The sequence below is a fragment of the Sciurus vulgaris genome, assembly GCF_902686455.1.
Source record: "Sciurus vulgaris genome assembly, chromosome: 8".
Classification (NCBI taxonomy): domain Eukaryota; kingdom Metazoa; phylum Chordata; class Mammalia; order Rodentia; family Sciuridae; genus Sciurus; species Sciurus vulgaris.
In genome coordinates this window covers 27,201,358-27,226,020 of record NC_136468.1, presented here as the reverse complement: position 1 = coordinate 27,226,020, position 24,663 = coordinate 27,201,358, and the positions used below count along the sequence as shown (strand labels likewise).

The window sequence follows — 24,663 nt, the reverse complement described above, 5'->3', positions numbered from 1 at the left end:
CCTTGGATAAGTTCAGAGTGAACTTATCAAACCTATTAAAAACAACTGCTTGTGCCTCTTGTCCACTTGAAACTTTGTACCCTTTGATCACAGAATGGTGACTGGAATACATAATGCTTCCTTGTGTATTTCAAAATTGCTGAAAGAATAGATATTAAGTGTTTTGCCACAAAAAAATAATGAGTATAGGAAGGGATGGATTTGTTCATTAGCCTGCTTTAAAATCATTCAAAATTGTAAACACATATCAAAATACCACATTGTACCATATATGTGTGTGTGTGTGTGTGTGTACACATATGGGTGTATATATGTACATATAATTAGTCAAACAGAAAATTTAAAGTGTGTTTTAAAAGGAAAGCATTACATGGTTTAAAAATAAAAGCTTGAAAAATCACACACACACACATACACAACTGCCTAAGTGACCATTTCTATCCACATACTACTATAGGAAAAAAATGCATTTACATTATGTAAAGTTTACTTTTAAAGTGTAGAGAGATTTTTTAAATATCAAAGACAGAAACAACAAGCTGCGTGCACAAAAGGTTAGCATTTAAATGCAGAGACTCTTGGAACTTTCTAAAGTGAACTCCAGTACCTCTTCTAAAAAGACCTTTGCTACCATACTGGATACACTTATTGTCACATCTCCCACTGATTGCATAGAATCATGAGATATGGAGTAACAAGAGGTAATGTTGATGGATCTTGTGTGCCAGGCACTTATTGTGTTATTTCTTTTAATTCTTATTACAACCATATAAGGTGGTTGCAATTACTATTTCCATCTTACAGATGATGCAACTAAGGCAAAGAAATTGGTGCCTTGCCTAAGATCTAGGTATGACTTTAATAAGAGTAGCTTTCCAGGTACCCCATCCTTCACCTTTAAGCAGGTGGCTGATCCACCTTCCAAGGACAGTGGTTTGTTTGTCACAATAGTCCCCAGGATTCAATCCATGATTTGTAACTCTCTCCATGGCCTCATTCACTGTTCTCTTCTGAGAGTTGCACTTTCACAATTTCAGTAAAACTAGTACTACTGTATAGTTACAAATGATCATAATCATGCATGAGAAATAATTCTTACAAATTGTTTTGATATATTTTATGAACGATAACACGGTCATAAACATAAAACTTCCATGCACCATTAAATGTACATAAAAGAGCAACTTGAGATTCAATGTGAAGTTTTATAATAAATACATTATACATATATAGATGTGTGTGTGCACACTTTGTGAATAACTAGGTGTCTTAGTACTATATTTTAGTGCATGTATTTCTCAAACACTGATTTTTGTTACAGGAATCCTTAATCATAAGAATATAACAGGCACGTTTGACTTCATAAAAGTCAGATAAATGAAGCTTCTTTATGTAAACCCTTGTCAAATTTTGTCATGTTGAATAATTTTATTTCACATAAATCTACTTCCAAAAGGACATTTGACGAAAAGTTAGTAATTTTCCTATTATTAACAACTTATGGAATTTTCTATGCATGTTTCAATAAATCAATTTGGATTACAGAACAATGTGTGTTTCACAAAGTAGTTACATGTAGAAAACTGTAGACATAATCTTACATACTCCAATAGCTGGTAACATGAGCTGTCTCTGCATGGCTGCATACTGAGCTACGATAATTTTCAAGACATTCTTTCAAGGAAACAATAAACCATACTCTAATTTTGGTTTCTCTCATCATCTACTTCTTTACTGAGAACACCATGACAGATGCTGACAAAATGTATTACTTCGGGGGACATATTTGGACATAGAGAAATGGAAATTTGTAAAATACTAACTGATGTCTTTTGAATGGGTTCAAACACAAGAAAGCACATGCACCCTCCCCACAGGATTATCATATCTTAGAGAACCAAGCAGAGGAGACACTTTTCATTAGAAGAAAGGGTGAATTATTTACACATTGGAACTACAGAACAATGGAAGACATTCCTAGTTTAGTGGAGCCATTTTAAAAGCATCTTAACGTCTACAGAGGAAGCATTACTGTTGTTAGAGTAATTCCTTGGTCACTTAAATTGTGTAAATAGTCCTGTTTCTGAGGAAAAGATGCTGAATAAATGAGCTCCAATTCTTGGTCAACACTGCAGGGCACACTCTGCTCCTCCATACCCAAAGAAGTCACTTGCTCTGATATAGTAGGGGCTGCTAAAATGTGAAATAATTCTTAACCCATTGGTAAACAGATGCCACTCCAATATTTTCTTCCACCTTACACTCTCCCCACCCTGCCATCCCCAACCCAGTGCTCTGCTTCCTGTGATTTCCTGAGCCTTTCTTATCCATCAAGTTCCTTCTCCAGGGCACCTTATGATTGGTTGGTGCAGGTACTGGGTGGGCTCCCCCAAGTCCCTGAAAACAGCAGACCTCAAGCAGTACCTTTGGGGGCTGCCCACCAGCCAGGCACACCTGATGCAATTCCTCCGTGCCTCCATCTACCTGTGTCACCCTCACTGGGTCCCTACCAGACAGCTGCAGAAAGAGATGGAGCTTTAGGTGGAGCATGGTTCTCTAGCATACAAATGCCCAGCTACCTTTGGTGACACCCTCAGTCCCTGGGATCCTGTTTAGGAAGCTGAGGACAGGGTTCTTCAAGTTGTCCTCATATGGCGACTTACAGAGCTGTAAAATTTGTGGTGCTTGGACTATGTATGAGATGTCTAAGGTTACAGAGCTCACCAGGCAACAGAAAGGGCTGTTAAATAATCTGAAGATCACCCTTGGACCCATCAACATTTCCTAGTGTTGCAACTGAAAGATGAAGTACACATAGTGAGTATGATTTACTTCCATCCATCAGGTGTAGCCATAAGACCTCACCTTATGATGTGGCAAAGGCGATGTACACTTTTTTTAATAATCCAGACTTTACAAAATCACTACACATTTTGCCACACATATCCCATCTCTCTCTCTCACACACATACACACACACACACAGTCTCTCTCTCTCTCTCTCTCTCTCTCTCTCTCATACACACACACACACACACACACACACACACACACACACACACACTCAGACATATAAAGTATGCAAAACTATGAACTAGCAAGTTCAGAAAAGGGCAAATTTCTCTAAGTGTGTAGTCAAAAGAAAAGATTCACTAAATCTTTACAGATATTAGATTTCTCTACAGAGGTTGAAGTTATTTATTTAAAACTCAAGCATTCCTCCTTGAGAATCATATGCATTGATGCATGTTTACATTGATACTTGCTTTTAGATGAAGCTGATTGGTCCAGTGCCCGATGACTTTGTATTCTGTACTTTTGTTGGTTATTTGATACTGGAAGATATCATAACGTCCAGGAGCATCTCCGTTTTCATTAAAAGTGACAGGCGTACCAGCACTGCCTATAAACATTTAGAAAACAGTGTTAATAAACTTTTAGTAAGATATTCCATTGGGCTTATATTTTCTCTAAAGAAGAATGGTAGGTAAAATGTATTTTGTGTAGTAAGTGATATGAAGATTGTAATCCATACAAGGTCATTCTTGATAGCATAATATCTTTTACATGAAAATAAGCCAAGTGTACATATAGGAATCAGATGTGCTTTATTATGCACATTAGAAAGTAAATGATGAGTATCCAAGTTATGCAATGTACAGAGCAGCTAAATAAATAAAAGATGATAGTCTGAATATTCAATGCTGGCTATACAGAACGGTAGTTAATAGAGAAAAATGTAAACGTCTTGAAGCATGACAGCTATTGCACAATACGAACTACAAACAGCAATTCAGAATTGGCAGAAGATTCCAGCCAGACTCCTTGGAGTTTGATTTCATCTCAACTTCAACTCCACACTGAAGCAGTTGCTCTTTCCTCTTCCTCTGCCTCTGCTACCTCTACCCACACGAATAGTGCAGACTGCTGCTGGGAACCTCTCACTGGGTGAGGCAGCGAGCGATGGGAAACTCCATCTCTGCTCAGATCACACAAGTCCCCTGATTCACTGGGATGAGTGTGACAGTGTTAGAAAAGCAGGATGCAAGAAATGCAGTCTTTCCTAAACTCCATTTCTCTCAGAAGCTTTCATCTTTCCTCTTAATAGCTCTGGCTCGATTTTACTTTCTGTCTTACTGACTTTTCTATAATTACAGGTGTTTGAGTGGAAAGGGATCACTACCCCAGTGTTGTCCTCCTCCATCCAGCCTCACTCTATCCGCACTTTCCGTTCCTTTAACAACCTTCAAATACCTTCACTTCATGGGTTATTCTTCCCTATCTCAACAAATTCACCTGACACCAGTCCCTTTCCTTGCAGCCTATCTTCTCTCTGCAGGCTCCCTTCCCTGAATGTTTCTTCTAAGGAGATTGGGTTTAATTTCCATTTTTTACTAGAAAGAAAATTTCCTCTCTTTGCTATCTCTTTTCCATATTATATTCTCCAGAGTTATATATTAGTATAAATACACTAAAATATATTTCCATCTCACAATGAGTTTATTTTATATGTTCAGTTGTTTAATTATCAGTAATTACAAAATTCTGAAACATTTAACTTACAAGTTAAATAGATAACGTTATCAAAAAAGACGTTAACTTGCCAATAATTACAGTCACAGCAGCAATTAGAGTACTTTCTTAGTATTTAATGAAGAGGTTTAATATCTATTTTCTTGATTTTTCCTAAAATCCTAACACACTATGAAGTCTCTGATGCAATCACAGACATCTGATATTCTTAACTGCGGAACTTAAAAGAGATGGCAGTCAAGAGGAAAGAGCACTGATGTGAGAATCAGGAGCTGCTTTCCCATGCTAACTCCATTCCTCATTGATTTTCACAATCTCCGTATGTCTCTTTCTTCACTCATAGTAGGAACTTAACAATGAACACAAATATATTTTTGAAATTGCTAGAGGACATGCACATCATTATTATTTTCATTAATTCATGGGGAAATTGACTTTATAAATCAATAGAAGACTGGCAAATTAGGGGAGAAAGTAGGAACTCTCTAATCAACCAGTACCATCTTACCATTTCCAGATCCTCAAGTGGAAATCCACTTGCTTTCCTTAACCAATATCTTTCCTAACTCCTAGTGTGACTTCGAGCAGGTTAACCTCTTAAATCCTCAGTTTCTTCATCGGTAAAGTAGAAGTAATGACACTTTTCTCACAGACATGTTGTCAGAATTAAATGAATCAATTCTTATGAAGTGCTTAGACCCATGCACCAGATAATTAAATACTATTTTCATCCAATATTTAACTTTAGTAAACACAAGTACATATGAGTAGAAAGAATAGAGGCATCTTTAAGTGATGCTGCAACTAAAAAATTATTGAAATTCCAATGGGGAAGTTCTGACTAGACACATTGTGAATTTCACACTATCATCAATTCTTGACATTTATATATCACTTTGAAAAATTTTAATGTCACATGCCCTCCTGAATAAAATGATATTTAATTTTCTCTATTAAAATTCCCAGTGTTGTCACCTCCTTGACCAAATGATTCCTTATCTCCTACAACAGCATTTTCCAATCATTGTGCCACAATGATACTCAAGATAGAAGAAAATCACTTGTGTAACACACTTCCATGAACATACTCTGGGTTCTACACAATTTCTAGTGTGACAGTTATTTCTATATCTCTTTTCTACAATTCAAGATAGCCTATTGGAAAGCAAGTGAAAAGAGGCTACTTTATCACAAAAATATAACTCCCATCTTTGATGTTTCACATATCAATTTTAGCATCAAGTTACACTAAATTTGACATGGCATTAAGGGGCAATATATGGTTAGGAGTATGAATTCTAGAATCAGATTGTGGGGTTCAAAGCCCAAGTTCTGTCACTTATTAGATATCACTGTCTTGGGTAAGTTCTTAATTTTACTGTATCTCACTTCTGTGAGAATTAAATGAATCAATCTATGTAATGACATAGTAAGTATTATACAAATATTTTAACTATATCTTTTCTTTTTTGGTACATTATAATCATACATAATAGAATTCTTTGTGACATATTCAGATATGCAAATAATATACTTTGCTCAACTTCATTTTCCAGTACCTCCCCTATAGCAAATATTATTTCTTTTTTGTTTTACCACAATGCTGTTTAAGACCCTCCATTTATATGAGAATACTTGAACTTCACAGTGGGCATGTATGGTTTTCAGGACGTCACTCTTCACTAATCTCTGTGGTCTTTCAACAAAATGCCACATACGCCTAAAATCCAGTTCCTGGGTCACCATGCCCTTCTTGCCATCCTGCCTTTGCATATGCAGTGCTAAGACCCCTACCTCCTTCCTCCTAATCATTCTTCTTTATTCAGCTCTTCTGAGATGTAGCTCAAGGGTCAAGTTCTTGTAGAGCATGATCTTCCACACCTGAAGCCAAGACCCAAGTACCACTTCATGTCCTAACCTGCTCTAGAAAACCATTCGCTTTACTCTGCACATTTTTACTATTCATCCCATACATAATCAGCATCCATTCAACAGATATGTCTTGAGTCTACCTGCACCTTCTCATGCTCTCAACCAAAGCCATGCTCAGTCTCTTCATCATATTCTGAACTTCAAAATAATAAATAAATAAACAAACAAATAAATAATAAAAAGGGCTGGGCATGTGGCTCAATGCTTAAGCATCCCTAGGTTCAATCCCTGGTACCAAAAATAGATATATAAACAAATAAATATTATGGGCTTCACTTATACCACACCTCATCTTTTATATTCACAAATGAAAAGACCAAATCAGTCCCTTAAACATTGTTACTATGTGACATTAGAAACCAAAGCAAAACTTTGACATATCTCTAAATGGTTCCTGAGTTCATCTCTGGTAGCTCAGTTTTCATTGCTGATCACTTTAGTACCTTGTTTTTTAGAATCTGTTTTCTGGTCATGGGTTAGACTTGCAGTTGAATTACTTCAAGTCTCTCACTTAAATAACTGACTCTGTTACATATTGATACATCTCAAACGATTGCTCTGGTATTCTGGTCTATGTAACAAATAGCACCTTTGAGTAGCCATGAAGGACTTGTTATTTTTTGACTACTTTTAAACGTTTGTCATATTTTAAAAAGATGATCTTTTGTACTGAAATTGACCACCCTGTGAAACAGAATTAAGTGAGGTTTTGTCTAGGAAAAAATCAAATGGCAAGTGGCTCTTAATATAATCATCAATTTTTATAACTAAATAATATAGGTAAAGATAGAAAATAAATTTGAACAGAGAGTAATCACTCACAGTAGGAACTTAACAATGAACACAAATGTATTTTTGAAGTTGCAAGAGAACATGCACATCATTATTTTCCTCTCTCTATATATGTTATATATATATATATATATAATTTTAAAACATGTGTATAATATTTTAAAATTTTCTTGTTTTACTGCTTTCCATTCTACACTTTAAGAATCCCAGACATTTTTAAGTACATTAAATTTTTAAAATACTTTTTCATCCATGTGTGGTAGTAAGAAATGGAAACAAACTCATGAAGTTGTGAAGTAATTTTTACAAGTCAGGTCCTGCCCTCGGGGTCCACCACATCTCCCAGAATATTTTCTGCACAATAAGAAATGTATGGGAAAATTATATTTTTATTACTAGGCATCTCAAAAACATGCAATGTGGCTGTGTAGGTAAAATTATACATCCAATGAAGATTTTATTTGAAAATGTTGGGTCTTTTGAGTTTTATGTGGGGAGAGATAATGGGTTTGGGATTCAGGGACTGAAGTTTGATTTTTAGGCTGCCAATTACCTATGTGATCTTGGCAAGTTACGCTCATTAGGCCTGTTTTTTCATCTGTCAAGTTTGCAATAATAACCCCAACCATTCTGGGCTACTTCAAGGACTACATGACATGACCCATGTAAAGTATTTAGTGTGTGGCTTGCATGCTATACTTTGCAATGAATGAAAAATACCATTATCATTACACATTCCTTTGCTATTACACATATGCTCCCTTGGTCTACATTTCCTTATTTTCACAATGCATAAAGCAACACAAGAATAATTCATTCACCTCCATGAGAAAAAATCATAAACATATTTCTAAGAGTAGGCCGCTCTTTTGGTTTATTTTCACGTTTACTACTTTCCTTGCCCCTACTCTTTACTACCAAAAATTTATCTATTAGTCTGCTCATCACCACCTGCAACATTAGACAAGTAGGAAAATACAGGAATCATGAAATCAGTTAATTTGGCAATTTTTAGCACCCTTAGGTGAAGAACGATTCTATGAGATTTAAGGCATTGACTAATATACCGTGGAAGAGAGCAACTTTGAACAGAACCTCAGTTATTCATGTTCTTCTTTTCCTTATCTTAATTGTTTTGTCAAGCATGTATTACAACCAATAATCATTACTGTGTATTCCAAATCTCACATCTAGTTTAATTATTTAGGAATCATTCGGATCACTCTGTTGCACATCCAGTGCTCAGCCTCATTCACTGTAGACTTGAGCTTCTGACTCTCTGTATTCATCTTCATTCATACTCCTGCTGTTCATTCTGGAATTCTTACTAGACACTGGGGTAACTCAACATCCTGGCCTCTGGATTAACTGAATTCACTTCAAATTTTCTTTTCTTTTTTTTTTTTTTTTTTAATGTCTTATCTATGATCATGATCACTCTCTTAAAGTTGTCCTATACAGTAATGAAATCATTCACAAAGTTTTCCTTCTGGACATCACTTTTCACCTCCACTCCAAAAATTCTACATGCTCCTAAACTTGCCAGTTCACTGATCACTCCATTTTGTCACTATATCTCACCCCCCATGATACTTTGTCTTCTCTCCTTTAACTGCATGGGTTCCATGATCTTCCTTGCAAACACCTTCTGTTTTCTAGTACTTCTCTTTGTCCAATATTGTTCCTCTACCAATCATAGTCATGGTTAAACTAAATTGTACTCAAGTAGCTGAATGTTGTTAGAGAAACATAAAACTCTGCTATCTGGAAGGACAAGACTCTGCTAAGGCAATTGTTGTACCCAGGGCATGACAGAGGGTATGTCTGTCTCCCTGAATTTTACATGCAGGTACCTTGTTTGCTTTACCCAATCAGGAACCAGTTATCTGGTCTTACTTTAAATTTGCAATCTCAGATTTTCAAATATGCATTCAACATTGCTTTGCAGTCCTATCACACTTTGCCTTCTTTCTGGATATTTGACAATTTTGTGTCTTATTCCCATTCCTTACAAGTTCAATACATTCCTTTCCTTGTCATTTCAGCTTGTCTCATACATTCTCATTGAGAAAAAAAAGAAAAAGCAATAAAACAGAAACTCTCCTGTCACTGCACTATAAAACCTAGCAATCCCCTGCAATCACACTGGTACTCTCTTCCCAGCTGTTCTAACACCCTCCCTGACCCAATCAAAGGCACACTCCTCCCCTGGTGCTTGGTCTCATCCACTCTCACCCTCTATATACTTAGGTCCACAACTAGCTCTCTATTTTACATTAACAAATCTAGAATTCATGTAGAAGTATACCCTTAAATTTGGAAATCAGTTCTAATAGCTCTCCTCTTACTATGAAAGCAAGAAAACAAATCCAGTTACTCTAACCCCACAGTCTCAGCCAGCTACTGCCTCCATTTCCATCCTCCTCCACAGCAAAACTGTGCTCACTCTCCATTTTCTTATTTCTGACTCTTCAACCCATTTTGATTTCAAATTTAACCTCATACCTCCATTGAGGAGGTTTGAATTTGTACGTCCCTCCCTGAGTGCACTGATCCAACTCACTGTATCTCCACTGTGTTGTTCGATAATTATCTCAAACTTCAGATTAAAATGTTCTTACTCAGACACTTGGTGTTTGCACATTTCCAAACATGAAGAGTCACAGAGTTTTTCTCCTTTTAGTCCGTAGCTGTTCTCCATTCATTCAATCAAGTCAGAACATAAATCAATGCCCCACAATTTATAGTACCACACTAGGAGTGAAATGTGAATTCTGGACATCAGTTCATAACAATGTATCCAAATTGGTTCTTTAGCAAATGTACCACACTCATGCAAGATGTTAACTGGAGAAACTAAGTAAGTAGGTATATATTATATGGTATATTTAATCCATTCAGTTTTTCTATAAATTTAATTTCTCTTAAAATATCTTTAAAAGTAAAGAAAAAAGTAGAAATCAATTATAGTAGTATATTTTATGAAAACCAATATATGCAAAATATTATGTCAAACTATAAGTATTATACTATGATTATTAATGTAGTTATCACCTTTTCTCATAAGTCTCCAAAATTTGAGGCATATTTTATGCTTAAGGCATATCATAATTTGAACTAGTCTCATTTCAAGTACTCAGTTGCCACCCATGGCTATTGGTTACCATATTAAAACAGCAATTTAATATGGTCTAAAGAGCAATTTATTTGATCAGTCATTCAACACTGGTGCACATCAGAAAGCCCTGTGCTGGATCTATCTGATCTATCCTCCTCTCTGGCCTCTACTCCAATTGTTCTAAACCCTTTTCACTAGTTTCTCCCCTAAAAGTGTATGGGTCCACCCAAGTCTGACCTAATGCTCAGGGAAGTCAGATCACAGAATACCCTAAATAAAATATAAATTGTTCCAGGAGTGAAAATAACAAATCTGCAAACGCATGCCATCTATATGTATGAACAGATTCTGTCTGGAAAATTTCCAAAATTTTTCTACTCCATTTCCTTTCACACTAACCCAGTCCAGACTACCATGACATCTCTCCCTGAATCCCTGGCCAGTACCCTGCATTCACACTGAGCATCGGCAAAGTAGTTGCTCGCCACCCTGGACCCCAAGTGATACCATGAAACAAATCAAAGCATATGATTCGTCTTCTTTTTTGGGGGGTCAGGGGGTGGTGGGCATCAGAAATTTAACTCAGGGGCACTTGACCACTGAGCCACATCCCCAGTCCTATTTAGTATTTTATTTAGAGACAGGATCTCACTGAGTTGCTTAGCATCTGGCTAAATTACTCCTCTTCTTAAAAACCATTTGGTGGCTTGCTATCTCACTTTTAATAAAACACGAAAGATGTATGATGGCCTTTAAGGCCCTCTCATTCTTTTATATTCTATCCATTTCTGTTCTACAAACGTGTAAAGCTTGTCTGTCTCGGGGATTTTGCATTTTTAGCCTCTCTTTCCAGTGTTCCTTCCCCTTGGATCACCTCACTGGCTTCTTCTTATCATTCATGTTCCAACTCAAATATCACAGAGAGAGGGACTGTCAAGTAATAGAGCCTGTCACTCACTATTACCCACATCATTTATTCCTTTCATAGTATTTGTGGGTAACCAAAATATATCATGTATTTAGCTGATTATTAAGTATTGTTGGATCATATGCTTATGATTGTGGAGAATATTTCCAACATGTTAACCCCACAAGTGTATCACAGGCTACTGCATGAGCATCTCAATCCATAATCTCCCTGGAAATAGAGTTAAGCTACATTGCCCTACATTGTACTTAGATATGGCCAATTGATTAGTTCTAGTCAATCAAATGTGAGAAGTGATATGTATTACTTAGAGGGACCTTTAAAAACCCCCTAAGTTGTCCTCTGTTTCTCCTTCCAGTTAGCTAGAATGGAAATGGCATGCTGGACAACCGAGGGATCTGGTCTACATGTTAAAATGGCAGAGCTTGCATCAGACTGGATCCCAGAGTGAGTGTGTGCAGAAGGTCTGTGGTACTAGTTAATCCACCATTCATCCAGTGTTATCATGTGAGTTCAAAACAAACTTACGTTTGAGTCATTATAAGTTGTGAACCTTCTTAGAGCAGACAGCCATTACATCTATCTAGTAAAGTATACTCTTAATGAATAGCTACTAAATGAATCAATATAATCATACTAAATCTGGAAATGAATGCTTCACTTAAGGCCACATTATAAAGTTTTAAGAACCCTATAGAGTTTTATAACTGGCTAACAAAACACTGGAATGGATGAGTTAACCTGCTTCTGATTTTCCTTAAGAGTTAAGACTGATTATTGCAATGTGAACACACATACCACAAGGTAGAATAATGAATGTGTTGTTATGTTTCACAATTGCAGGGGATGAGTATCCATGTTCATTAACCATGGCTAAGGCACTCACACAATTGAATGTTTTCATAAAAACTAAATATAAAGGTATTAAAAATGTGTCAAATTTTAGTTTGAAATAACTATTTGACAATTTTGGTGTGTAAAGAAAAAGAGCAGAATGAGGAATATAGTTGAATGGCATTTCTAATTCTCTCAGCTAACACTTCTTGATTTTGTTCCATTCAGAAACTGAACTGACAGTACTATTTCCTCTTGTGGAAGTCTCTATGATTTGGGGATCAAAGGTGCTTTATTATTGCCAAGAGTCATCATCATTAATGAATAGCACCATTTGAAAAATAGAAATACAATCTATAATTGCATTTATAGTACTCAAATAGCTGATTGAACTTTCAAAATAAGAAAAAATCCATTTCTTAGTGATATACATCTCAGGGAAGCAGATGAATTAAGAAGCTTAAATAAAATCTCTTGTAAGAATAGTGACCAAAGAGACTATTAAAATATCAAATGATTGATTAAAGAAAAGAAATTGGAAAGAACATATTACAATTGGCAAATTTTAGTAATACATTTTATCTTAAAAGGAATTTGGGAATAAACCAAAGTATCTTACAATTCCCTGAATTCAATATATCTTTATTTCCTAATAGAAATCCTTTATCTTATGCAATTGAAATCCTTTATTATTTCTTTTGAAGGCATTAAACACCATTTACATGAGAATTTTAATACATGACTTCCATCATAAGAAGGACTGTGCTTCATGAACCACTATATTTCTAATAGTGACAAACACATATATGAGGTGTGTGTGCACGTGTGTGTGTGTGTGCACATACATTCCAGCCTTTCAAATTTGCTGTATTGAGAGGAGTGTCCACTGTGTTGCTTGAAAACTGTTCACTGTGTTGCTTGATAAAGACATTCTTGCTATTTAGATTAAAAATACTCAAATTTATAAATTTTTAAAACGAATGCATTTGTACATGTGTAAGAAATCTGCTTTTGATCCAAAAGTCTAAAAATTATTAGTTTACATTTTTTACTAAGAATGTTAAAATTTTTTGTTTTGCTAAATGTATTTTTAGTTCACCTGCAATTGACTTGTAGTATGAGGTAGGGATGCAATTTCACTTTTTTATAAAATGATAATCATTTTTCAGCTATTTTCATTAAATAATTTTCCTTTTAGTACTGACTGCACAGATGCTTCTACTTTATACCTAAGACCTGTAGAGAAGAGAGACTACCTGATCTTTCCTGTTCTATTAGCTCATTTGTCCACCCTTGACCCAATGTCACGTTATAGAAATTAATGAAATTCACAAGAAGACTGAAACTGGTATGACAGTCCCCTGTTTTTTTCCTTAGTGTTCTGCCTTCTCTTTGATTTATTCTTTGCTGCATAAAATTTAGAACCATCTTATTATGTTCTGTCAACAATCTTGTTTGGATGATGATTGGAAATATATATGATATATATGATGGTATCAGATAATACTAGCTACCTAAGAATAAATCTACAAAAAATGATAAAGTGATATGGAAAGAAGGGAAGGGGGAGAGATAGATATATATGCATATCTATATCTATATATATATATACACACACATGTATATATACATGTATACACACACACAAATACATTTATATATATATATATATATATATATCTTAAATTGCCTTATCTGCCACTTTACTGCTATTATTTAAAATGCAGCTGTCTTGTTTCTCTGAATCTTATATCTAACCCAGTGGTTTTCTACTAGAGGTGATTCTTGTTAACCAGAAGACATTTGGCAATGCCTGGAGATATTTCTGATAGTCACAAGTGATGAAGTGATGCACTGGCAAATAGTGGAAGAGCCCAGGGGTGCTATGAGCATCCTACAAAACACAGGACAGTTCCCTATAACAAGAAGAATCCATTCAGTACAAACATCAAGAATTTCAAGGTTGAGAAATCCTTGTACAACTCTATTATACTTAATAATTTATCATATTCAAGAGTAATATGAATCTGTAATATTTTTCTTATAATGGACTTTTTTATTTTTGGTTTTAGGGCTATACTTACCTCAAATAATGCTTTGGAAATCAGCCCCTCTTTTCTATTTCCTACAGAAGTTTGCATAAAATTATGAAAATATATTCCTTTAAAGTTTTACAAAATACATCTGGGATCCTCCCAAATGTCCAGAAGAGAGTAAACAAATCAATTGTGGCATATGGCATACTAATACAATGAAATATTACATTACGATCAAAATGAATGAACCACAGAAATAGCCACAAATGTAGATGAATCTCTTTTTTCAGCACTCTGTCCTCTTTATTCTTTTTTTATTCTTTTTTTATTTTTACAGACTGTATTTTGATTCATTGTACACAAATGGGGTACAAATTTTCGTTTCTATGGTTGTGCACAATGAAGATTCATATCATTTGTGAACATTAGATGAATCTTAGCTATGCAATATTGAGTGAGAAAAGGAAGAATATAAGACATAATTATAAAAGTATAAACAATCATTTTTTATTTCATTCTTGGGGAAACAGACACATATGAAACATAAATGTGTTTTAAAAGGTGAAAGAATGTTGTTGATTGTTCAGCAGGAATATGGATGGGCTGGGTAATGGACATAACTTTTCAAAATCCTAGATTTGGGGGCTGGGGTTGTGGCTCAGTGATATGAGTGCTTGCCTAGCACATGTGAGGCATAGAGTTCAATCCTCTGCATCACATAAAATAAATAAATAAATAAAATAAAGTTCTAAAAATCCTAGATTTTGGTGACAGGAGTGTTTTTATAGGTATTTATTTTATTCCTTAAAATAACAAAATAACTAAATAAATTAAAGTGAAATTTGCATAGATGAATGATGAGTGCATGTCATAAGGCAAGGAGGCACAGGGGAGAGAGAGAGAGAGATAGTCAAAGATGAGGAAGGAGGAAGAGGAGGAGGAGGCAGAGAAGGAGAAAAGAGGGAGGGCTTAAAATGGGTGGGGGAAAGGGGATAAGTTAGAAAAAGGGAAGAAAGGTAGAAATAATGAATAAAAAAGGAATACAAAAATTGAAAAGAGAAATTCACATTAAAACTAGGGGTATTAGAGACAGTGCTGTAACATTTGTATGATTCCATGAATCAACTGAATGCTATCCTTACAGCCCTGTTATTATGGCTGAATATGAATCCTCTCTGTAGGTCTATGAATCCAAACAAAATAGGTCACATACAGAACTGTCTTCACTCAATTCTCCAAAAGAGCTATTTTGTATATTTTTAGATTTTTTTATTTAGTCAAACCTTCTGTCAGAATGTCTACTATATGAACTACAACTGTTGGGGCTTAAAATCACAATATGAGCTTCTGCCATGCTGTCATTGGGTTTTATTGTTGTAACATCTAGATTTGTTTGCAGCATTTTCTTCCCTTGTTTTCTCATATTGTTCAGGTACAAGCAACAACAGGTGTTGGCGAGGATGTTGGGAGAAATGTACACTCATACATTGCTGGTGGGGCTGCAAATTAGTGCAGCCACTCTGGAAAGCAGTGTGGAGATTCCTTAGAAAACTTGGAATGGAACCACCATTTGACCCAGCTATCCCACTCCTTGGCCTATACCCAAAGGACTTAAAATCAGCATACTACAGAGATACAGCCACATCAATATTCATAGCTGCTCAATTCACAATAGCCAGACTGTGGAACCAACCTAGATGTCCTTCAATTGATGAATGGATAAAGAAACTGTGCACAATGGAATATTACTCAGCCATAAAGAATGATAAAATTATGGCATTTGCAGGCAAATGGATGAAATTGGAGAATATCATGCTAAGTGAGATAAGCCAATCTCAAAAAGCCAAAGGACAAATGATATCGCTAATAAGTGGATGATGACACATAATGGGGGGAGGGAGGGGTTAGTGTTAGGGTTAGAGTTAGGGTTAGGGAGGGGGGCAAGAATGGAGGAAGGAAGGACTGTAGAGAGGGAAAAGAGGGGTGGGAAGGGTGGGGGGAAGGGAAAAAATAACAGAATGAATCAAACAACATTACTCTATGTAAATTTATGATTACACAAATGGTATGCCTTTACACCATGTACAAACAGAGAAACAACATGTATCCCATTTGTTTACAATAAAAAAAAAGAATAACAAAAAAACAAAAAAAGAAAATAAATGAGAGCCAGACTTCACTGAAAAAAAAAAAAAATCACAATATGATGTTAAGCCAAAAAGCTCAATTCATTTTTTTTTATTATGAAGATTTTTAAATGAGTATAATAAGGCTGAAATTTACTTCTTCCCAGTTGATTCATTATTTCATTCTGACTGAGTTTCAAATTGTTCTTTTATCATGGGTCATGCATGACTGCAATAACTCATTGTTTGAAATATCACTAAGGTACAGTCTTTCAGTGTATTTCAGAATTAATATTTTGTTAATATTTGCAGAATTACTGTAAGCTAATCAAATACAAAGAATCTTATAGGAACAGACACCAAAGTGTCTAAAGAGATGAATAAAATATCAAACTATCAGAGGACTACCCATCTCTGACAATAATTTATGGATTGAATTTTAAAAGGATATAAATCATTTTCTTATAATGGACCTGATTTTCTATAATTATATGAACTGTCAATGCATATTAGGCCACTATGATAAATGTAAATTATCTTTGTTACTATGGTGATTTTTAGATTCTACAGTAAATGCATAATAATATGGAGCATAATTAAAGGAAACAATATGAAGAAAAGTTATTATAAATTAAAAAATAAAACTATAATGTGTCTTTAGCCTACTCATTTCAGAAGCTGACCCAGGTGACAACAATTATTAAATGACAGTTTATTTTCAAATGTACATGAAATATTTACCAATTATTTTTAATTTAATCATTTAAAATGACTGCTTTTTGCCAAAAATAAAATGTTGCCCATCGTCATAAATGAGAAATCTAATTCATATTCTCTGAGCACTAGGACTTAAAACTTGAAATTTTTAACAAAAGTCTTAAAAGATTAAAAAGTTTTATTTTAAAAATGCTTAAAAATCAACAAACCCTGATAATTTATAAAAAAACAATTAAACATTTACTTAAGTATTTAATCAAAGGGAAATTTTAAAATTACAATTATTATAGAGTATTACTTAACATTATATTTTGAAACTTAAAGTATGGGGCCATGGCTATCCTCAAAGAAAAATTTAAGGCTATAAAAGTTTTTTATAGTTAACATGTGTATGCATACACATGTATGCACAAAAAAAATTGAAATTAAAAAATATTTAAGCATGACACCAAATCAAAATTATGAGGGAAATAAGTGATCAACATAAATATTTAAAATATTTGAATTTCCTAAAATCAGTTGAAGTTAAGAATCAAGCTCTAAAAATGCATCAAAGACTCAATATTCCTAACATACAAAGAATTCTTCCCAAATTTAAAAATATAACCTTCCAACATAATTGGTGAACCATGAAGAGAAAATTCTAAGAAGAAAATATAAGATTTGCAATAAGTATACAGAAATTCTTTGTATTTATTTAATAATATAACATCAATGAGTTGAGAACATTCATATTCAATCCAGGACTAAATGTTAAAAGAGAAGGTGGGGTAAAATGACACTTCATTCTCTGCTGTTAAAATTTAAATTGATACCACAATTCTTGAGGCTAATTTTCAAGATGTATCAATGCTCCTTTAAAACATGCTTGCTCTTTGATTTGATAATGAATATTTATGTTCTAAAAATGAACAGAGGACTATGTTAAGACATAAGTACAAAGATGTCCACTCAACCAGTATAATGGGAAAAAGGTTCATAATCTATATAGGAAACAAATATAAAAATACAGTTTGCTAAAAATGGGGAAATAGAAACAATATAGAAGTATCCATTGGTGCATGGATAAACTGTGAAACACCATACAAAGGAATGCAGTGTGGCCATTAAATTATAATATAAATACATATTACTAATATGTAATACACCCATGGAATAGGTTTTTTTCAAAAGGATCATACCCTAGTGAGACTAGGGTAGTTATATTTTTAAAAATGGAAAAATAAGTGTTGAGGATATGGAGAAATTGGAACCCATATACATACATTGCTGGTGACAGTGTAAACATGTGTTTTCAGTTCTCCTGGGCATACATCTGGGATCTCTTGGTAAACAATACACATCATACTGATGGCTACTATACACAGATATAGCAGGTAGAAGTAGCTCTCAGAGTTGCCAACTGCAGTATGAGTAGGGAGAGCCTACCTCTCACTCTGCTTCTGTAAAAAGAATTTCAATTCATCAATGAGTTCTGTTCAGGCCCAAAAGGTAGCTCATCTTTGATAAATTCCCCCAAAAGCATGCCTGTATTTTTGTCTAAAAGATCCTAGCACCTAGAAAAAAAAGAAAGAAAAATGTGTGTTCAGTAATCACTGCTAGCTAGTACTGATATTTCTAAAGATAGGTCTGGATATTATACACTCTTAATTTGTATCTACAAACATAAACTACTTGGAATATTTGGATGACAAAATCCTTTTGATTAAAATTAAAACAATCTTTATACTAAAACAAGTGATTAAAATAGTTTTCATTTCAAATTATTCTTGTACAATTTAATATTATATTTTGAAGAACTTTAAATGGTTAAAAATGTATGAGTCTTTTGGAAAAGCATCAGAAATATTAAAATCCATATTCAAAACAAAATTCTTGGTATGTAAAAATGTCCTCTTCTTCTCAATAACTATATGATATATTGAGAGTGTTCATGCAACTATTTAGTTAAGTTTAAATTTCATGTCATCTAAAACAGAACAAACTTTTTTTTCTAATATTTTTCTAGAACATTTATGGCAGCATAGAAGACATTCTGTATGGCAGTATAGAAGATGTATAGAAGGGTATTTTATGTTAAAACTGTTCTATGTTAAGTCTACATTTATAGGGCTGTTCAGATTTTTATTATTGTTTACTTTGGAATACTATATAGAAATTCCTTTCAATTAGAAATAAAGTTACTGGTTTCTTTTAGAAAAAGAAGGGGGTATTTTACGCATTATTATTAAAGTAAATAACTTTTGATTTTAAAATTATGAAAACATCAGATCTTAAAACCAAGGAATTGAGAATATCTAGAAGTATTTTTAAAGCAGCTTATAAATGTACCTGAAAAAAATTTTTAAAAAAGCTCTGTACCCAAGCTGTCATCAGAAATCCATTGTTAATTGCTCCTAGCATTGCCATATCCCGGTCCACAGCACCAAAATCACAAGGAATATCTGCCCCCGATGTGGAAAGGTCTCTAGCTATGGCTAGTCACCACTGTAAATTCATAAACAGGATGGGTTTCCAACTCCCCAGGTTGTGAATCCTGGTTTCCCATTTTCCTTGTTTCCTTTGCATTTCACAATTTACTTTTAGACTGCTTAATCTCAGTGCTGACTTAAACCCCTCTAGGGATATGCTTCTCATATTTGCTACTGACTTAAAACTAAAATTAGTATTAGCACTAGCCTCCTGGACACCAGCCTTCCTGTCCTTTAGAGAGTTGTACATCATCATCACCTCCATTGATACCATCACCAATACTACCAAAACATTAGTGAGCCCCTATTATTTGCAGAACTTTGTAGATATGCAGAAATATATATAAGTATATCCTATAGTTAAGATCATCCTTGAGATGTTGGTGATTTTATCTTTAAGTAGTGATGTTAACACTGACGTTTACTGATGAATGTTAAATGTTGCCCTGAAAGTCATGACTGGACAACCACCAGCAGAGGAGACTAGTGGTAGAAAGAGCAGAGGCTTCAGTATCAAACCTGCCATATCTGTGAGACCTCTGAGAAGCTCTCACTGTGCACACTCTCCTATGACTGGCAAAAATATCCACCACATCATAAGGTGACTGACGGATTAAATGATAAAACATTTTATAAAGTGGTATGTTGTCGATAGTTGTTACAGTCTTCATTCTTCAGTGATAAGTCTATGAAAGTAGAGTAAATCAGGAACTTTTTAAATCAATAATTTTGTTCAGCTGAATAATTAACTCAAAAAACCAATTTTATCTTTTTTTTGTTCATTGATTTTATCAAGGGTATAAAAAAATTAACCAAGTTGATATTTCATTTTTTTCAACATGAATTCCCATTTGAAAAGAGTTAAGACCCTAGAGCTATTTATGTTCATATTTGGTGATTAATGTCAACTTCCAATATTTTTTTTTCTGTTTGACTAATTGAGAAATTGATCTGCTGAATCCAAACAAATTTATGAAAACATCAGAATCAAAAACATTAAACTTTCATGATCCTCTACTTTGAGCTTTGTTGCCTTCTGCTGAGACCCAAGTTTAATGAAGTTTTCATGCATTTATTTGCTCCTGTGAGTAAAACTGAAATTTGGGTATATCATGAAATACATTCTTTTCAAATAGAAATAATTTTAAAAACCAGATACTCTATTTTTTTGTATGTGTGTTAAAAGTCCCACAATTTTTAATCTACCTCTACAAGAACTCTAGCACATCATAGGCAAAACAGCATACTATGAATGGCCTGCCCATTTGTTATCCTATAGAGAGGAAATCGTGTCACTGGCATTGCCTGACAGGCACTTGACTCACAGATCCCTGTTAGAGTACTAGACAAATTTGATTCAGCTCAACCATCAGTTGATCACTCACTATTATTATAGTGAATGAAAGATGGTGAAATAATAAATTCACTGCTTTATGAAAATTTAATTTTCCAAATACACACAAGCATTTACATATCATAAATTCACTAATGAAACCAAAACATTCCCCTAAGAAAGTTGATAGCTCAGGTTAATGGTGATGATATTTCAAACATTTGTTTTTTAATTCACAAGGCAATATGCTATATGCTCCAAACTAAATGTCTGAAAAGAATAACAAAATTATTCTTTGGAATGTTTATGAAGCTCTCCTTTTCTTCCTTGAAATAGCTAAATGTTTTATGCTTTCTGACTTAAAATGCCTTATAAAATTGCATTCTCAGAAGTTGACTGAAGCATTTTTATGACTAAAATACCCTCAGAAACTTATGTAAAAGATAATTTGTGTGTTCTTAAATCCTGCGTGTACCTTAGGAGAAAGGTGTATTTAACACATGCTAGAGAGCAAATTCTGCATCAACCTTTTATCTGAAGCATAAACAAAATCAAAGGCCAAAATTGTGTGTGTGTTTGTTTTACTTTTGCCTAAAGCTTATATGAATTCTATTTATTATATTAGCTACCTTATTAATTAATTTGTTCTTATACCTTAACTAAATTCAAATGCAAGATGGAAGATTAGAAAAACATAACAGAAGTGCAATAACTGAAAGCAACTTTAATCAATGTGATGACTTATGGCTTTTTAATCTCTTGGTAACATGTTACTTTTGTAACTATATATCTGTTCATTCAATTCTCATTACCTTTACTTTTGATAGCACTAGTTTCTAATGTTCTTCATCATTTTAATAGTAATGATGTTATTAAAACAGTCATGTCATATTTAATGGGTAAGTTGCAGTGTTATCTTGCAACAACCAATAATCAGATTATCTCATTAGGGAAGAGGAAAAAAATTTAAAGTTCAGCCTTTCTCAATCCATCTAGTCCATTGTGTATGAAGACAAGAAAACTCTATCCATGGGCCAACATCCAATTAAGATATGTTCCACCTGTCCATTGCCCTTTAAAGCCAAACTGATTTAATGCCCATCTTTAAGACTGAAAAGAGGAGGAAAGAGAATATCATCAGACAGCAGAAGAGTTCAAGATTTTTAGACTTAGAGCACAATGCTGTTTTTATTATAACTTAAAATGTCATTAGAGATATTCATATTATAAAGTAAATTTAAATGGAGAGATAAAAGAAATGAGAATAAAAAGATAAAGAAAACATTTGTCTACCATCTTATTATTTTTAAATGCTTGAATCTTTTTTATTTGTATTTGTTCATTATACCTTTCAATGGCTATTTCTCCTATCATTATTTAATGGTAACCATTGTTATTGTTTGATCTACATTCTTTATTGATGTATCTAGAGCTAGGTAACTTTTTTTTCTTACTCATGATTTTTTTCTTTATTTCAAAAAGTTATAGAGCTGCAGTATATAAAAGTGTGTAGTAGGTAAAGTACAAAAAATATAAAATCCTCCCCTTTAGTAACACCTTCCATATTCTCCAGAGGTATTCAGTCAACAATTTGGTGTGTATGCTTTTGGACCAATTCATAGGCCTACAGATAACATGTTTACATACCTGTATAACTGAATAAATTTTCCTAATAAGATCCTACCTGTTATCAATGAGAAACCTCCTATGCCCAAAACTTATTCTGGTTTAGAGCAATATAGTTTTTAAAAACAAAATCATAGTGCTGGGGAGATAGCTCAGTTGGTAGAGTGCTCACTTCACAAGCCCTAAGGCCCTGAGTTCAATCCCCAGCACCACAAAAAAAAAAAAAAATCATATAATTTATCCTTACTTTTTCAATTAACAGTATAACTCTATAGGAAAACTCTATATGTCAATACACAAAGGTCATTATTGTAACTTAATTGGCTATGCATTATTCCTTGCACGCATATACCATAATTTACTGCACCAATCCCATAATGGTGGATACTTATGAGATTGTCAATGATTTGATTACATACAAGTGATGCCATAAAAATCTCACGACAACTCCTTTAATCAATTTTTTGTCCTAATTAGTTATACATGACAATAGAATGCATTTATACATTTTAATCAATCATACATAAATGGAGTGTAATTTCTCATTTTTCTACATATTGTAAGATCACTCAGCAATTTTTAAACATGATTTTTAATACTTTTAAAATTAAGTGCTTTCATATACATCTAATGAAACATGTATAGATCTGCATATGTACATGTTTCTATACAAAATTCTAATGAAAAATTTCAAGAAGGTCTAAGTAAATAAATGGACATATAATGTTCATTTCATAACTATTTCTTTATCCAACAGTCTGGTTTGTTTTTATTTCTTCAGCTGGATGTTTTGAGTGTGAGGGCAAATTCTGATAAAGATAATTTATTTTTAGGAATTTTGTATCTAAATAGTAACATCTATGTAAAACTACAGATATTAATACAATGTGAAAAAGATTTAAAAATTATTCCAGGATATAAATGAACACACAAGCATGTATACACACACACACACACACACACACACACAATTTTGCTTTATAGACTATTTGTGTTTAGGGGATAACATGCATACAAATCATTGGGAGCATTTTTTTTCCATTGCAGAATAATGGTAAATTTGGGCTTTCTTTAATGTTTGTTCCCTATTGAATTGAGATTATGTTTTAAAAATTTAACCCACATTTTATTTATTTGTTAAAAAAAATGTACTGATGCATTATAATTATATTAAATACTGGGATTCACTGTGACATGCCCATACATGCAATAATATACTATGGTCAATTTCATTCCCCGGTATTTCCCATTGAACTCTACTCCTAACTCCCACTCTTCCTCTCCCTTACTCTAATGATCTTCCTGCTACTTTCATTTTTTCCTTACATATTTTCCTTTTTTCTAACTTCCACATATGAGAGAAAACAAATGATCCTTGACTTTCTGATTCGGGCTTCTTTGCTTAACATAATTCTCTCAAGTTCCATCCATTTTCCTATAAATGGCATCATTTTTTTCTTCTCTATAGCTGAGCAAAACTCCATTGTGGATCTGAATTTTTTTTTTTTCTGTACTTGTGATTGAACCTAGGATCACTCCACCACTGAGCTACATTCCCAGTCCTCCTTATTTTGAGACAGGGTCTCCTTGAGTTGAGGAGGCTGACCTTTAACTTGTGATCCTCTTACTGCAACCCCCAAGTAGCTAGGATTACAGTCATGTGCCACTGTGCCTGACAAATCTGGAAAATAATTTTTTGGGGGGTTTGCTGAGCTCAATAAAATGGATTTATTTTTATTTTTAATTTTTACAGACTGCATTTTGATTCATTGTATACAAATGGGGTATATCATTTTGTTTCTATGGTTGTGCACCATGCAGATTCATACCATTGATGTAATCCTACATGTACATAGTTTAAAGGGCCAATTCTGACTACTGGGACTTGCATGAAGCCTGAGTATGTGCATTTCTAATAAACTTCCAGGTGATGAAAATGTTGCTGATCTGCAGAGCATAATTTGAACAGCAAGAACCTACAGATCTGAAACTATACATTACAAGATCATTGAAGAAAGATTTCATTCCACACCTGCACACCATTGATAGAAAACTAAAATTCCATAAACCCCTGGAGGATTCACAAATAAGTTCTATGAAATTTGCACACCATATCTAACAGAAAATAGTGTGTACATTGAGAACAGGAGCTAGAAACATGACAGGCAGAATCTGACTGCAACAATTCCTTTAGTATACAGAATCGTATAAATGAAA

At 33.9% G+C, this 24,663-nt stretch overlaps 1 protein-coding gene across 4 annotated transcripts in view; it reads right to left on the bottom strand.

Annotated features, from left to right (window-relative positions):
• GRM8 (glutamate metabotropic receptor 8) overlaps positions 1 to 24,663 on the bottom strand; it is a 777,053-nt gene that overhangs the window by 146,908 nt on the left and 605,482 nt on the right. For all 4 annotated transcript variants that reach the window (XM_079152225.1, XM_079152223.1, XM_079152226.1 and 1 more), the window contains exon 8: positions 3,267 to 3,403. In XM_079152225.1, the coding sequence (XP_079008351.1) occupies positions 3,267 to 3,403 (137 nt within the window). The remainder of the gene's footprint in view (positions 1 to 3,266; positions 3,404 to 24,663) is intronic.